Raw genomic sequence first — 17,551 nt, 5'->3', positions numbered from 1 at the left:
GAGGATTAAAGACCTCCAGCTCTTCCAGAAGAGCCATCCAAGATTTTTGTCCATGGTTTGAGCAGGAAAAGCAGATTTTTGAGGAGCAAAGCAAGGTTGGAAGGGGCTTGGAACAACCCAGGATAGTGGAAAGTGTCCCAGCTCATGGCAGGGTAGGGAACTGGATGAGCTTTAAGGCCCTTTCCAACTCAAACCATTCCACCAATCCATGATGTTGTGGTTGTGGATGGAATTTTAAGGCTCTGGAAGGGATCCATAAGGGGTTGAGATCCATCAAACCAAGGTGGAGGAACCCAAACTCGTCCAGGTTTTTGACAGCAAGAAGTTGGTGGGAGGCTCAAGTCCCCGGGAGTTCCAAAGGCTCTTCCTAAGGTGGAAAAGGAAGGCATAAATCATTCCCAAATCCCTTGGAGCGAGGACAAAGTCGTGGACAAACAAGGAGAGGCTGTGGAGCCTCCTGCAGGGAATTGTTTGTGAGTTTTTGTGGGAATTTTTCCCTCAAAACTCAACGATCGAGCTCACTCCACCTTTTCCTGGGGGGTGGAGGGGACAAATGGCTGGGAACAAACGAGAATTGGAGAGGGATAATCTGGGAGAGCAGACGGTGCCTCCGGCATCTTCTGTTCCAGCGTGGGATTGGTGACAGGATGTGCTTCCCTGTGTCTTGGGAACAGTAAATTCCAGCTCGGATCCCTCCTGTGAGAGCCGGGCAGCTCCATAAAATCCATCTTTCCTCTTCTTCCTGAGTGTCCCAAGGACTTGGAGCAGGGATAGAGGAGATGAAAATCTCCTGTGCCAGGGAAGAGTCCCTCACGGGAAAATTTCTTCCCAATATCCAATCCCACAGGCAGGGACACCTTCCGCTATCCCGGGTTGCTCCAAGTCCCGTCCAACCTGGCCTTGGACACATCCAGGAATGGGGCAGCCACAGCTTCTCTGGGAATTCCACTCCACATCTAAAAATTCCTTCCTGTTATCCCATCCAACCCTGCCCTCTGGAAGTGGGAAGCCATTCCCCGTGTCCCGTCCCTCCATGCCTTGTCCAATATCCAATCCCACCCAGTCCCACCCAATCCCTCACATCTCCATCTCTCGGGTGCTCGGGAATATCCATCCTTCATTTTCTGCGGTAGTTTGGGAGGTTTGGGACCAGCCATCCCGAATTCTGGTGGAATTCTGACCCACTCCCCCCGTGATGTTTCTCCCCGCAGGACCTCATCCCTCCGATGGAACGCCGGCACCAAGGAGCGGATGCTGATCAAGGTGACGGATCGGGAGCCCAGCTTCCTCCTCCACCAAGGCAACGGCTACACCCCGGAAAACCAACCGGGCTCCCGCTCCCGCCGGCCCTCGGGCGGCCAACAGTCGCCCAACCTCCAAACCTTCTCCTCGGATGCCGACAACTCCGTCTTCTTCCCGGAGAGGAAGCAGTCGCCCTTCCTGAAGAGGGCCGAGCACGTGGGCAGCTGCTCGCCGCTGCTGGGCCGGGGCGATTCCTTCTGCTCGCCGCTCCAAGCCCAGCACCGCAAACATTCCAGCGAATCCCAGCCCTCGTCGCCCCGCTACGCCTACGAGCCCCCGCTCTACGAGGAGCCCCCCATGGAATACCAGGCTCCCATCTACGACGAGCCTCCTGTGGACATGCAGTACGAAGCCAGCGGGAGCTACAAGGCCGGCTCGCCGCAGAAATCGCCCATCCGGAAGCCTCACCCTTTCCTTCAGTCGCCCAAGCAAGGCTCCAACTCGCCCTACCAGCAGTTGGTGCTCACCAAGCAGAAGTGTCCCGACCGCTTCATGAGCCTGGAGTACAGCCCGGCCGGCAAGGAATACGTCCGGCAGTTGGTCTACGTGGAGCAGTCGGGCTCCAGCCCCAAGATGAAGACGGGCTTGAGGCACAAATATTCCCCCAACCCCATCGGCGGCTCCTACTCGCTGCAGCACAGCCCCTGCCTGGTGCGGGACCAACGCCTGGAGATCAAATCGGGCGACTACAGCAGCATGGAGGGACCCGACTTCTGCCCTGGCCCCACGGGCACCCAGGTGGCCCAGGGCGAGGACTCCATGTCGTGGTCCAGCCAGCAGGACACCTTGTCCTCCACCGGTTACTCGCCCTCCACCAGGAAGAGGAAAAGCCGGAAGCCTTCGGTGAACCACGACGCCAACGCCTCCTCCACAGACGGCTCGGGGGAGCGGGAAGCATTGGGCGAGCTGGGTGAGGAACGAGCCACGCCGGGACCCAACAGGTCGCCAATGAACCGGACGGAGAGCAAGGCAGCCGAGGCGGAGGCGGCGCGGGGCTTCCCGGAGCCGTTCCTGGCGCAGGCGCGCCTGGCGTGGGAAGCGCAGCAGGCCCACTACCACATGAAGCAACGGAGCAGCTGGGATTCCCAAAAGGACGGTTCAGGCTACGAGAGTGACGGAGCGCTCCCGCTGCCCATGCCGGGCCCAGTGGTGCGAGCCTTCAGCGAGGACGAGGCGTTGGCGCAGCAGGAGAACAAGCACTGGAAGAGGAACACCTTCGAGAAGCTGGGCTTCCCCCAGATCCTGCTGGAGAAAAGCGTCTCTGTCCAGACCAACCTGGCCTCCCCCGAGCCCTACCTACATCCATCTCAGGTAACGCCCACGGGAATGGTTTCGGTTTTGGGGGTCTTCACCACATGGCCAATCCTGGTTGGAGCTCCTTGGTTGGTCCCTGGGGTGATCCCACAGCAGGATTTGGCACAGGCGCCTCTGTGCCATGACAGCCTCGGCTCTGTGCTGTGGCTTCTCAGTGGGAGGGGCAGATCCTGGATCTAGCTCCCAGGAGATTCCTGAGTGCCCATTCCTGGCTCATCCCTCAGGGAAGTTGGTCCTTGCCAAGGTGGTCCTTCAAAGTTGGTCCTTAGCAAGGTGGTCCCCCAAAGTTGGTCCTTGCCAAGGTGGTCTTTCAAAGTTGGTCCTTAGCAAGGTGGTCTCTCAAAGAAGTTGGTCTTAGAAAGGTGATCCCTCAAAACCTTGGGATGAAAGAGCCACCAGTTTTCCAGGATTTCTTTCCCAGGGTTGTGGATCACCTGTTCCCTCCCTGGAGATCCCTCCAGCCCCAAACTCCCATTCTGGAGGAGACCCTGAAGTGAGACCTGGAATTGTTGGAGCTGGTGCATCCCATGTGCCCAGATTCCAGCCCATCAGGTGTTCTCCTGGTTTTTGGATGTCCTCCATCTGTCCCCTCCAGGGAAAGGCTGGGAAAGGCAGGGAAAAGCTGTCAGGGCTTCCAAAAAATGGGTGATGATGCCACATGTGGGGATGAATCCCACCTGGAAAACTGCCTGGAAGATAGAATTTGGAGTCAGCAGGAAGGAGACCCTGGACATGGACCTGGGAAACAGCAAACCATCTGGAAAATTCCGTTTTTGTCCATGGAAACGTGTAATGAAATTGTTGGAGCATTGCATCCAAAGGCAGCAGAAGAAGATTCCTGAAGCACAATTGTCCCCAAGGATTCAGTGCTGCACGAGGAGGTCCAGACCCAAAACTGGAGAGCTCCAGATCCACTTCGGATCTTCATGCCAGCAGAAAAAGCTGCTGCCATTAGTGATCCTATGCCTTCTTCACACATCCTGGGACATGGTGGGAATGTTCTCCCACCACGTTTCTGTCTTTCTCCTTCTCCTTCCCACCAGGTTTCTGTCCTGGTGGCCCCATCTGTTTTCGTCAACCTCAGGGACACCAAGGTGGTGGGATACCAGCACCAATTTCCCAGAGAAGCTGTGGCTGCCCCATCCCTGGGAGTGTCCAAGGCCAGGTTGGACGGTGTTTGGAGCAACCTGGGATCATGGAAGGTGTCGCTGGCCATTGGAATGGGATGATCTTGAAGGTTCTTTCCAACCCAAACCCTTCCATGGTCATGGCTGTGATTGTCACCAGTGGAGTGTCCCCACACTCAGGTGCATCCAAGCCCCATCCACATGGCTCCAGGACCTTCTCCCTTGATGAATCCCTAATTTCTGAGGTGACACCATGGTCACCTCATGGGACAGGCAGGAGGTCATGGCCATTTGCAGTTGATGCCTGATGGTTTATTCCCCTTCTTGTAGGCCAGGGCATCCCCCAAGTTCATTTAGGTGCTAATTAAAGCTAATTAGGGCTGAAGTTAATTTCCTATTGGCTTTGGCAGCAGAGGATCCATCACATTTCACTTCTGGTGTCACTCCCTGACCTGACCATGCTCACCTTGGATGGAGAAGGTTGATGACCCCAACCAATGTGGTTCCTTCCTTCTCCTTGAGTGTTGTTGGTGGCTCTGGTCATGGACCAATTTTTGGAAGAGCCACTTCCCCAACAGCTGCCAACTGAGAGACCTTCGAGCATCTCCTGCGTCTTTCCACCCAGGAAACCCCATGGACCTTCAGCTTACCCGGTTGGAGCACACTGAAGGACCTTTGGGGCCACAGTGACAGCAAGGCTGGGTCTTTTGAGGGGTGAAGCTCCCATGTCCCCATCCCATGTCCCTGCCATCATCACTGCAGTCAAGATGGGAGTGGAGCCATGTCGATGGGAAGATACTGACATTAGAACAGGATGAGTTGTTGAAGAGACAAGAAACTTGACTTCTTTGAAGAAGTAGAAGCTCCTGCCAGCAGCTGTGGTGGCTCTTTGGGTGGCTTCCTTGTCCCCTCCTGGGTCCTTGCACCTTCTGCTTTTCTTCTGTTCCTCATCTAAAGCCCAACCCCAAGTCCGTGGCAGCACTGGAGTCACCTTAGCCATGGACTCTGCTCAGGGCCACCAATGCAGCTCCTCCACACGAGGTGGGGACAGCAGTGTCACCTCTGGATTGTGTGGCATGTCCTCCCCTGCCATGGAGCCTCAGAGCCCCCCAAACACAGGTGGGGCTGGCCTGGCTGTCACAGAAGAAATGATGAAGCCACCTTGGCTGGCTGCAGGACAATAGAATTGTCCATCCCCATTGTCCCTTGTAGGCCTCCTCCATGCTGGTCACCAGCTGTTGGGGTGTCCCTCCACCTCGTGGGGTGACATCCACAAGCTGTGCTGGTTCCAGTAGGAGGAGGACACTGGTCCAGAGGGGGCCTCTGGGTCCTTCCCAGCTGGATGCTCTGCAGAGGTCACGGTAAAATCCTGAGCATCTCCTGTCCCTCAGGATGTTCAGGACCATCCACATTGCTCATGGCTTGGAGGAGCCACCAGCGTCCTCCTGTGGCCGCTGGACAACCACCCTGGAAGATGATTTTGGGTAGAGAGGGTCTCCTGGGGGCTGTTAAAGGTGGGTGTGTCCCCAGTGTCCCCAAAGGACAGGTGGAACCCAAAGCCACTCGCGCTTTGTTTTCCCCTACATTGCCACCAGCTTCTGCCCTTGACTCCACTGACCAAGAGAGAAGAGAGTCCATCCTGTCACTTGTCCCCACCAGTCCCCTCCCTCCTGATGCCAATCGGTGCCACAGCCCACCGTGGCTGCTGGCACTGGGTCAGCTCCACTTGGCCATGATGGAATTGAGGAGAAGCTCCTCGGAGAGGATGAGGTTTGTGGGAAGACCCTCTGAATGCTGCAACAATTGGTTGGTTGGTTGGTTGACTCATTCATTCATTCATTGGTTTGTTGGCTGGTCAGTCGGTTCATTGCTTGGTTGATTGATTGATTGATTGATTGATTAATTTGTTGGATCAATTCATTGGTTGGTTGGTTGGAGTGTCCGTTGGTTTCTCCACCGATCAATTGTTTCATTGATTGGCTTGCTGGCTGATTTATTGGTTGAATGATTGCTTGTTTAATTGATTGGTCATTTTTTTGGTTGGTTGGTTGGTTCATTGTTTGATTGGTTGATTTATTGGATCATTTGTTTGTTGGCTGGTCAGTTGATTGATTGATTGATTGATTGATTGATTTGGTGGATCAATTCATTGGTTGGTTGGTTCAACCATTCATTCATTGCTTGGTCGGTCTGTTGGTTTCTCCACTGGTCAGTTGGTTGATCGGTTGATTGATTTGGCTTCTGGCTAATTTATTGGTTGGATGATTGGTTGATTCATTGATTGATTGATTGATTGATTGATGGACTGGTTGGTTGGTTGATTGATTTCTTGCTTGGTTGATTGATCAGTTTGTTGTCTGATTTATTGGCTGGATGTTTGCTTGGTTGATTGATTGTTTTATTGGTTCATTGGGTTTTTTCACTGACTGCCCTACTGGTTGGTTTGTTGGTCTGTTGATTTCTTGATTGGTTCATTGGTTGATTGATTAATTGATTGATTGATTCATTAATTCATTCATTGGTTGATTGATCCATTTGTTGGATGGTTGGTTGATTGGTTTACTGGCTGGTTGTTTCATTGATCAGTTTGATGATTAATCAATTTGTTGGTTGGTTCATTGGTTTATTGGTTGGTTAGTTAGTTTTTTGATCTGTTGATTGCTTGCTTGCTTGCTTGATTAATTGATTGATTCATTGATAATTGATTGGTTTGTTGGTTGATTCATTGCTTGGTTGCTTGATCCATTGGTTGCTTGGTTCATTGGTTTACTGGTTGATTGGTTTGTTGATCCATTGGTTGGTTGCTTCATTGATTGATTGATCCATTGGTTGCTTGGTTCATTGATTGATCAGTTGCTTACTTGATTGCTTCATTGATCGATCCATTGGTTGGTTGCTTGCTTCATTGATTGATCCATCGGTTGCTTGGTTCATTGATTGATCATTGGTTGGTTGCTTCATTGATTGATCCATTGGTTGGTTGGTTTGTTGATTGATCAGTTGCTTGCTTGCTTCATTGATTTATCCGTTGGTTGCTTGCTTAGTTCATTGATTGATCCATTGCTTGGTTGCTTCATTGATTGATCCATTGGTTGGTTGCTTCATTGATTGATCCATCAGTTGGTTGCTTGGTTCATTGATTGATCCATCGGTTGCTTGGTTGCTTCATTGATTGATCCATTGGTTGGTTGCTTCATTGAATGATCCATCGGTTGCTTGCTTCATTGATTGATCCATCGGTTGCTTGCTTCATTGATTGATCCATTGGTTGGTTGCTTCATTGATTGATCCATTGGTTCATTGATTGATCCATTGCTTGGTTGGTTCATTGATTGATCAGTTGCTTGGTTGCTTCATTGATTGATCCATCGGTTGCTTGCTTGCTTCATTGATGGATCAGTTGGTTGGTTGCTTGGTTCATTGATTGATCCATTGGTTGGTTGCTTGGTTCAATGATTGATCCATTGGTTGGTTGGTTCATTGATCAGTTGGTTGGTTGCTTCATTGATTGATCCGTCGGTTGGCTGGTTCATTGGTTTATCGGTTGGTCAGTTTTTTGATCTATTGATCGATTGATTGATCAATCGATCGTTCCATCAGCACTCCCACCCCACCAGCACCGCTGACCTGTCCCGCCTGTTGTCCCCCAGTCCGAGGACCTCGGCGCCTGCGCGCAGTTCGAAAACAGCCGGCAGACGCGGAACATGATGCCGAGCGCCAGCTGCGTCTTCCCCACCTTCAACCTGCGCAAGCCCTCCTCGGAGACGGACATTGAGAACTGGGCCTCCAAGCACTTCAACAAGCACACCCAAGGGCTCTTCCGACGGAAGGTCTCCATCGCCAACATGCTGGCCTGGAGCAGCGAATCCATCAAGAAACCCATGATCATGACCAACGACCGCAACGTCAAGAAGGAGGCGTGCGAGATCTTCAAGCTCATCCAGATGTACATGGGCGACCGGCGGGCCAAGACGGACCAGCTCAACGTGGCCTTGGAGATCGCCACCAAAGGTTGGAGCATGCAGGGGCTGCGAGATGAGCTCTACATCCAGCTGTGCCGGCAGACCACCGAGAACTTCCGATACGAGAGCCTGGCCCGCGGCTGGGAGCTCATGGCCATTTGTTTGGCCTTTTTCCCACCCACTCCCAAATTCCATTCCTACCTTGAAGGATACATTTACCGGCACATGGATCCGGTGAATGACACCAAAGGTAAGTGAGGAACCGCGGCCCGGTGGCTTCTGTGGCTGTCTCCAATCTCTGGAAGTGTTCCAGGTCAGGTTGGATGGGGATTGGAGCGGCCTGGGATAGCAGAAGGTGTCCCTGGATGGGCTTTGTGGTCCTTTCCAATCCAAACCATTCCATGATTCCGTGTCCCAAGCCACTGATTTGGTTCCTTTCCTCTTGGCTGAGTGTCCTTGTGGAAAGGTGGATCCTCATCCAGAATATCTCCTGGAGGTGCACCCGGTGCTGTGGGGCCTTTCCCACCCTTCTCCTTCCCAGAAATCCAATGGGAGATCCAAGAGGAAATGAGCTTTGACACCTCTGTGGGATCAGTGTCACCTCCACTCCTGGAACTTCTCCCATCCCCTGAAGTTCCTTCCAACACAAACCATTCCCTGATTCCACGGTTTCACCATCATTCCCACCTCCTGATGTTCCTTCTCAAGTACCTTTGGATCCAAAATCCCGTGATTCCACAGTTTTCACCATCATTCCCACCTCCAGATGTTCCTTCTTGAGTACCTTTGGATCCAAAATCCTGTGATTCCATGGTTTCACCATCATTCCCACCTCCAGATGTTCCTTCTCAAGTAGCGTTGGATCCAAAATCCCGTGATTCCATGGTTTCACCATCATTCCCACCTCCTGATGAGTTCTTGAGTAGCTTTGGATCCAAAATCCTGTGATTCCATGGTTTCACCATCATTCCCACCTCCTGATGTTCCATCATTCCCACCTCCTGATGTTCCTTCTCCAGTAGCTTTGGATCCAAAATCCTGTGATTCCATGGTTTCACCATCATTCCCACCTCCAGATGTTCCTTCTCCAGTAGCTTTGGATCCAAAATCCTGTGAGTCCATGGTTTCACCATCATTCCCACCTCCAGATGTTCCTTCTCAAGTAGCTTTGGATCCAAAATCCTGTGATTCCATGGTTTCACCATCATTCCCACCTCCTGATGAGTTCTTGAGTAGCTTTGGATCCAAAATCCTGTGAGTCCATGGTTTCACCATCATTCCCACCTCCAGATGTTCCTTCTCAAGTAGCTTTGGATCCAAAATCCCGTGATTCCACGGTTTCACCATTGTTCCCACCTCCTGATGAGTTCTTGAGTAGCTTTGGATCCCAAAAAACCCCCCCTGTGTTGGGATGGAACCCAGAAGATTCCCATCTCCCGAGGTTTTTGGTCATGGCCGGAGAAGGAGACAGAAGTCTGGGAAATGTGGGAATTTTAGGAGATCCTCTCCAGCCTTGGCATTGGTTGTCCCAAATCCTTCCCCATCTGGACATCCCCATGAGTCGATGCCCCCTCCCAGTGGGTCGCGGATGAGGTGGGATTGGGAATCCAGGAAAATTTAGGATTTTGGATCCCAAATTTCTCGCGGGCTTCCGAGGTGTCCTCCAGCTCCTGGGGAACACAAGGAGATGATCCCACCCCAGGAGGCCACGGAAGCTGGAGCATTCCCAATGGGAATTCCCAGGAATGTTGGGATGAGTTGGGTTGGTCCCACCAGAGGTGTCAAAGTCATTTCCCGCTGGATTCAGCGCTGAGGGAGAGGCTCCACCCCCAACTCCTCCCCAGCCAATCAGAGCCCTTCCCTGGGAATTCCCGAATTCCATCCTCATTTTGAGTTTTCCGTGTTTTTTCCAGGGATTTCGTTGTGTTTGTGTTGATCGGTTTTGTTGTCGACGTTGATTTGTTTTAATTTGAATTTTCTATTCCATCTCATTTGGTTTAATTTGCATTTTCATTGTCATTTTAATTGTGGTTTTATTCACTTTTTTTTTTTATTTTCTTCCTTTTATTTTGAGTTTTAAATATTTTTCCTGTAATTTTTATTTTCTTTATTTCTCTTTTTATTTCATTTTTAGTTATCATTTTTTCTATTTTTAATGTACATTTTTATATCATTTTTTTGTCTTTATTTTTTGCTTTAATTGATTTACAATGTATCTTTAATTTTTATACTTATTTTCTTTAATTATTGCTTTAATACTTTAATTTTTTTATTTTATTTTACTTATTTATTGCTTTAATAATTTTATTTTCATTTTTTATTTCTATTCCAATAAATTTTTAAACTTTTCTTCATTTTTAACCTTTGCTTACTGATTTTTAATTTGGCTTTATTTATAATTATTTCAATTTTAATTTTTATAATATTTTAACTTTGCATTTTTATTGAACTTTCTTTTATTTTCATTTCCATTTAAACTCCATTTCAATGTTTTAATTCAATTTCATTTCAGTGTTTTATTTTCATTTCCATTTTCATTTCCCTTCAATTTTTATTTCCATTTAAATTTTTTCATTTTCCTTTAATTTCATTTCAATGATATGAAATTAATTTGATTTTATTTTAATTTCAAATTAAACTTCAATTTTTATTTTAAATAATTTTAAATTTATTTCAACTTTCTTTACATTTTATTTCAGTTTCATTTCAAATTCAAATTTCATTTGTTTCTATTTTAGAAATTTTAATTCCAATTTTAATTTCAGTTTTCTAATTTTAATTTAATTTTTTTTAATTTCAAATCCCATTTAATTTTAAATTTCAGTTTTAACTTCACCTTAATTTTTTTCAAGTTCCATTTAAACTTAATTTTTTTTTCTATTTAAATCATAATTTCAATTTCAATTTTAGTTTTAATTTTATTTTCAATTTCATTTTGATTTAATTTTAATTTCAATTTCAGTTTAATTTTAATTTTCTTTCTGATTTCAATTTAATTTAATTTCAATTTAATTTTAATTGTATTTTCAATTTAATTTCATTTCCATTTCAATTTAATTTTAATTTTAATTTCAATTTAATTTTAAATGTATTTTCAATTTCATTTCAATTTCATTTCCATTTCATTGTAATTTTAATTTTATTTTCAATTTCAATTTAATTTTAGTTATATTTTCAATTTCATTTCAATTTCATTTCAATTTTAATTTCAATTTAATTTTCATTTTAATTTCAATTTCAATTTAATTTTAGTTTTATTTCCAATTTCATTTCAATTTCATTTCAATTTTAATTTCAATTTAATTTTCATTTCAATTTCATTTCAATTTCAATTTAATTTCAATTTCATTTTAATTTAATTTTAATTTTAATTTCAATTTCAATTTAATTTTAGTTTTATTTTCAATTTAATTTTCATTTCAATTTCAATTTAATTTCAATTTAATTTTAATTTTTTATTTATTTTTTTTTATTTCAATGTCATTCCAATTCCGTGTCAATTCCCGTTGTTCTCCCGGTGTCCGTTTCCCGCGGGAATTCCCGGTGTTTTTCCCCAGTTTCGCGGCACCTCCGGCACATCCTGGCAAGGACCAATCAGAAGAAACCCAAATTGCGAAAGAAACCAAAGCCCCAGAGCGAGGAGATCCCGGGTAGGGACCCCGGAATTCCCGGAATTCCCGGAATTCCCCAGGGAGCAGAGGGACGGGAGAGGGACAGCAGGGATAGAGGGATGGGGGATTCATTAATTAATTGGGGTAATTAATAGGAGTGAGGTCGAGTTGGTGAAATTTATCGATTAATAATATTATTAATATTTTAAATATTATTATATAATGTTATTATTAATATTTTAAATATTAGTATATATTAATATATAAAAATATATTTATATTAACATATTATATTAATATATTATATTAATATATTAATATAAGAATATTAATTATTATAATAATAGTATCTGATAACATTTAATATATTATTAATTATTAATATGTTAATATTAATATATCAATATTAATATATATTATTATATTATGTCTTAATATTGTATATTAATACATTATCCTTAAATATCAATATTATACATTAATATTATGTATAATATATATTACTATTATAGTAATATATAATATTGATATATTAATATATTATAATATGTAAATATTTTTTATTTATATTACATATTTATATTATATATTACTATTATAGTAGTATATAATATTGATATATTAAAATATTATTATAATATATAAATATTTTATATTTATATTTTATATTTATATTATATATTGCTATTATAGTAATATACAACATTGATATATTAAAATACTACTACAATATATAAATATTTTATATTTATATTATACCTTTATATTATATATTAATATTATATATAATATATAATAGCGATATATTAATATATAATATCGATATATCAATATATAATATCAATATATTGATATTATATTACTGTATAATATTGATATATTGATATATTAATATACTACTATAACAAAATTATTAATATTAGTATTAATGTTGGTATGCATGTAATTAGATTTAATATTAGCGTTATATTAATAATAGAAATGTTGATGCTAATGTTAATATTAATAATAAAAAATGGTAATACTAATAAATAAAAATGTAGGCATAATAAGCGTAATCGTAATCGTAATAAATATTATTATTATTATAAATATTATTTTTAGCATTAATATCCCTTAAAAAATGCTATTATTTTTTTATTAATAATAAATCATAATACAGATGTTAGTATTAATATAAGTATTAATAATAAATAGCAATATTAACAGATAATATAAGAATAAGAAGACTAACACTAATCGTAATAGTAATAAATATAATTGTTATTAGTAATAGTAATAAATATCATTAATTTCAGCATTAATATTAGTTTTAATACTAGTATCATTTTATTAATAATAAATCATAATATGGATGCTAGTACTAATATAGATATTAATTAAAAATAGTAGTAATAATAAATAATAATGGTAATCGTAATAGTTATCATAATAATAATAACTAATAATTTTATAATTTCATTATTTTTATAATTATTATTATTTTCATTACATTGTAATTTGGAATTATAATTATATTGTAATTATGATTGTATCTATAATTAATTACAGTTACATTTTCATTTCTAAGTATATTTATATACTTATTATATAATAATAATTAATGTAATATAAAATAATATAGAAAAAATAACGTAATAATTATATTACAATTATAATTATACAATAATTCTATAATTCATATAATTATATTTATAAATATTTTATTATTATATAAGATAAAGTTATGATTATATAGTTATAATTAGAAATATGCTATTATATGCAGGTATGTTATTACAACAGTGTAATAATTAATAATAATTGCATATAATTATTATCTATAATTTAAAATCTCCTTAATTAGAATGCATAGGGATATGTTCTATAATATGTCTAATATATGGAGTTTATTGTATGCTATTAGTACTATTATTATTAGTAGTACTATTATTATTATTATTATTATTTCATGCTTATTTTGCTATTATTATTCTTATTATTTTATTAATGCCATTTTATTACTATATAATTAAAGTAATAATGATATAATAATTATTGTAATAATTGTATACATTTAATACATAATTAATACCTTAATTAATGAAATATAATACAACTTATGGGTTATTAAATATCTAATACATATTTATTTTTCTAATTTCAAATACATAATTATAAATTACATATATTTTAATAGATAGAGCATTATACACAATATTTTCAATATCTTTATTATTGTAGATATCGACTAGGATACATTATGATGTAATTATAATATTTTAAATTGCTATTATTATTAATATTATTAGAGTTAAAATAAGTTATTATATATTAATAATTATGATATTTGTGATGGTATTAATTATTTAAATTATTAATATATGTCATATATAACTTTAATATTAAATGAAACAATATTATATTATTAATATATATTAATATATACAATATTATTCATAAGGCATCGATTTAATGCTAATAATTAAAGAAAATAAATTTCATTGATTTTATCACATTATTTAATATAATTAATATAACATATAGTTTATTAATATAATAATTTAATTATTACCATTTTTTCAATGAATACAAATAATGTAAATGAGAAAATTACCTAATATAAGTGACAATATTTACTGTTAATTATGATCTTCATAATGATATTAAATATTAAAGTTTATTAATAAATATTTATTAATACAATTTTTATAATTAATAAAATTAACTTAAAACTTAATATATATAAGTATATATTTATATATTTTATATAAGATATATTATAATTTTATTTTGCTTTATTAAAATTTGTTAATAATGATGAATATTTAATATTATATATAACTAAATATAAAATCATTTAATTATTAATATCAATTAATATTTATTAATATTGTTTTTAAATACATCAATTTATGCTAATAATGAAAGAAAGTGAATTTAATTTTATTGCTATATCAACTACTTTTGATTAGTATCATAATATCCATAGTTTAATTAATATAATTTATTTTAATTAATATAATTAAATTTGAAAATATTAAAATAATATTAAACCACTATTATTTAATTAAAATAATACTTTAATATTATTTAAATAATAGTAAAAATAATTAATATAAATTAATTATAATTTACTGTATAATAGAATTATAATTTATTATTTATTAATAATATTAATATGAATTTTAATAAATTAAACATACATTTAGAATTAATAAATTATTTTATTTATTATTTTATTCTATTTATTATACATTTATAATTAATATTATTTTTATAATATTAATATAAGTATTATTTATTAATTTATTATCGTAATTTATTAATTATTATTTGTTCAATTAATATAATTGATTTAATTGAGAAAATCCCCTCCGAATCCACCTTTGGGTTTTCCCGATGCCGGAAAATTCCGGTCTCTCCATTGGGATTGAAGGAAATTCAGGATCCCTCTGATTCTGGGTGGATTTCCCGGGAATTCCCCCCGGGAGCCAATCCCAGGTGGATCCATGAGGAGGAACCTGCAGGAGACACCAAGGATGGGCTTGGGGAACCTCCAGGAGACACCAAGGATGAGCTTGGGGAACCTCCAGGAGACACCAAGGATGAGCTTGGGGAACCTCCAGGAGACACCAAGGATGGGCTTGGGGAACCTCCAGGAGACACCAAGGATGGGCTTGGGGAACCTCCAGGAGACACCAAGGATGGGCTTGGGGAACCTGCAGGAGACCCCAAGGATGGGCTTGGGGAACCTCCAGGAGACACCAAGGATGGGCTTGGGGAACCTGCAGGAGACACCAAGGATGGGCTTGGGGAACCTCCAGGAGACCCCAAGGATGGGCTTGGGGAACCTCCAGGAGACACCAAGGATGGGCTTGGGGAACCTGCAGGAGACCCCAAGGATGGGCTTGGGGAACCTGCAGGAGACACCAAGGATGGGCTTGGGGAACCTGCAGGAGACACCAAGGATGGGCTTTGGGAACCTGCAGGAGACACCAAGGATGGGCTTGGGGAACCTGCAGGAGACACCAAGGATGGGCTTGGGGAACCTGCAGGAGACCCCAAGGATGGGCTTGGGGAACCTCCAGGAGACACCAAGGATGGGCTTGGGGAACCTCCAGGAGACCCCAAGGATGGGCTTGGGGAACCTCCAGGAGACCCCAAGGATGGGCTTGGGGAACCTGCAGGAGACACCAAGGATGGGCTTGGGGAACCTGCAGGAGACCCCAAGGATGGGCTTGGGGAACCTCCAGGAGACACCAAGGATGGGCTTTGGGAACCTGCAGGAGACACCAAGGATGGGCTTGGGGAACCTGCAGGAGACACCAAGGATGGGCTTGGGGAACCTGCAGGAGACACCAAGGATGGGCTTGGGGAACCTGCAGGAGACCCCAAGGATGGGCTTTGGGAACCTCCAGGAGACACCAAGGATGAACTTTGTGAGCCTCCAGGAGCTCTCGGTGGGGCTGGTCCTTCAAAAATTGGGATCGGATCCCATCAGATCCCGTCTGATCCCATCAAACCCCGGGCACTTCTGGAGGTCGTTGATCCATCTTCTCCTGGGCTGCATCCCAAAATCCAGCCTGGTCTCCTGGCAGGGATTTGGATGAGATGGTCCTCAAATGTCCTTTCCCACCCCAACCATTCCATCGTTCCATGATTCCACGATTTGAAGCCACCTGGTGTTGAATGATCCAGAAGGTTCCACCAGGTCACCAGGGCTTCCCTGGGTATGATCCAGAAGGTTCCACCAGGTCCCCAGGGTAGTTAGGATGGTCCAAAAGGTCCAACCAGGTCCCAGAGCTTCTTCTAGAATTATCCAGAAGGTTCCATCAGGTCCCCAGGGGTGTTGGGATGGTCAAGAAGGTTCCACCAGGTCCCCAGGGTTGTTAGGATGGTCTGAAAGGTCCCACCAGGTCCCAGAGCTTCTTCTAGTATTATCCAGAAGGTTCCATCAGGTCCCCAGGGGTGTTGGGATGGGCCAGCAGGTGTCACCCGATCCCCAGGGAATTTTCTGGGATTATCCAGAAGGTTCCACCAGGTCCCCAAGGCATCTTCTGGAATGGTCCAGAAGGTCCCATCAAGTCTGCAGGGTTGTTGGGATAGGTGTCATCTCCTCATTGAAGGACATCAGGATGAGGAGATGGGTTGAAGATAGAAGTGGTGGGATCTGGAGAAGACAGATGGGATGGGAGTGGTGACCATGGCAGTGGTGGCCCCCAAAAACCACCCAAGATGAGGCCACCACAGAGCTACAGAGCTCCACATTTGATGGTTCCTCCAAGGTTCTTGTGAGGTTTGAGGGGAACCTTGTCCTCCTCAAACCCCTTGGGAGTAGTGACAGGGATGGAGATGGAGCAGCACCATGGGAAAGGGACAGGACCTCTTCCAGGTCCTGGAGGTGACATCCCACCACCCAGCATGTCTTCTCTTGCAGGGGTGGCCATCAGCACTTATGCCAAGTACTGCTACAACAAACTCCAGAAGGCGGCGCTGACCGGAGCCAAGAAGGTACCAGAAAATGGGGTGGGCTTGGGAAGGGGTGGACAAGGAGGTCACTTCCCACCGGGATCATGCAGGAGCTTCTGGGATTGGGGAGGGGGCTGGAGGAGGGAGGGAGGTGGTGACACGTGGTGGCTGTGGTGAGGAGAACTTCTGGAGAACTCCTGGGGATCTTCTGGAGACCTGGAGAGCATATGGGAATCTTCTAAGGACCTTCTGGAGAACTTCTGGAACATGCCTTGAGAACTTCTTGTAGGGAGCTTCTGGAAAGCTTTTAAGGATCTTCTGAAGAACTTCCAAGAACTTTCTGGGATCCTTCTGGGAAATTTCTTGAAAGCTTGAAAGGACCTTCTGGGCACCTCCTAAAACCTGTCTGGGGATCTTCTGGAGCACTTCTGAGAACCTTCTGAAGACTTTTGGAGATCGTCTAGAAATTTTCTGGAGAATTTCTGAGAACCTTGTGAAGACCTTTAGGGGACTTTTTGGGAACCTTCTGGAAACTTTTTAAGGACTTTCTGTGGGCCTTCTGAAGACATTCCATAGACCATCTGGGGATCTTCAGGAGATCTTCCGGAAACTTTCCGGAGACCTTCTGGGAACTCTCTGAAGATTTTGTAGGGATCTTCTAGGAATCTTTTAAGGATCTGGAGAACTTCTGAGAGTCTTCTGGAGACCTTCTGAAGACCTTCTGGAGACCTTTAGGGGATTTTCTCAGAACATTCTGAAGACATCCCAGAGACCATCTGGTGAT

The 17,551-nt window shown here is 42.0% G+C and overlaps 1 protein-coding gene and 1 long non-coding RNA gene across 3 annotated transcripts in view; one reads left to right on the top strand and one right to left on the bottom strand.

Moving 5' to 3' along the window:
- ARHGAP39 (Rho GTPase activating protein 39) overlaps window positions 1-17,551 on the top strand; it is a 104,804-nt gene that overhangs the window by 79,052 nt on the left and 8,201 nt on the right. Inside the window, exons 4-7 of one of the 2 annotated variants that reach the window (XM_086876163.1) lie at window positions 1,212-2,613; window positions 7,394-7,955; window positions 11,263-11,355; window positions 16,736-16,809. In XM_086876163.1, the coding sequence (XP_086732289.1) occupies window positions 1,212-2,613; window positions 7,394-7,955; window positions 11,263-11,355; window positions 16,736-16,809 (2,131 nt within the window). The remainder of the gene's footprint in view (window positions 1-1,211; window positions 2,614-7,393; window positions 7,956-11,262; window positions 11,356-16,735; window positions 16,810-17,551) is intronic. The other variant, XM_086876155.1, reaches the window with a different exon arrangement.
- On the bottom strand, window positions 6,410-10,285 carry LOC147655240 (uncharacterized). The gene is made up of 2 exons (XR_015282898.1): window positions 8,848-10,285; window positions 6,410-8,679 (listed from the first exon to the last, which is right to left on the bottom strand). It is a non-coding gene; the product is annotated as an uncharacterized LOC147655240 (long non-coding RNA).

This window comes from Cyanistes caeruleus, chromosome 1, assembly GCF_971803275.1.
Source record: "Cyanistes caeruleus chromosome 1, bCyaCae1.hap1.1, whole genome shotgun sequence".
NCBI lineage: Eukaryota > Metazoa > Chordata > Aves > Passeriformes > Paridae > Cyanistes > Cyanistes caeruleus.
The sequence above is the reverse complement of the archived record's forward strand: the minus strand, read 5'-3'. Positions and strand labels throughout refer to the sequence as shown.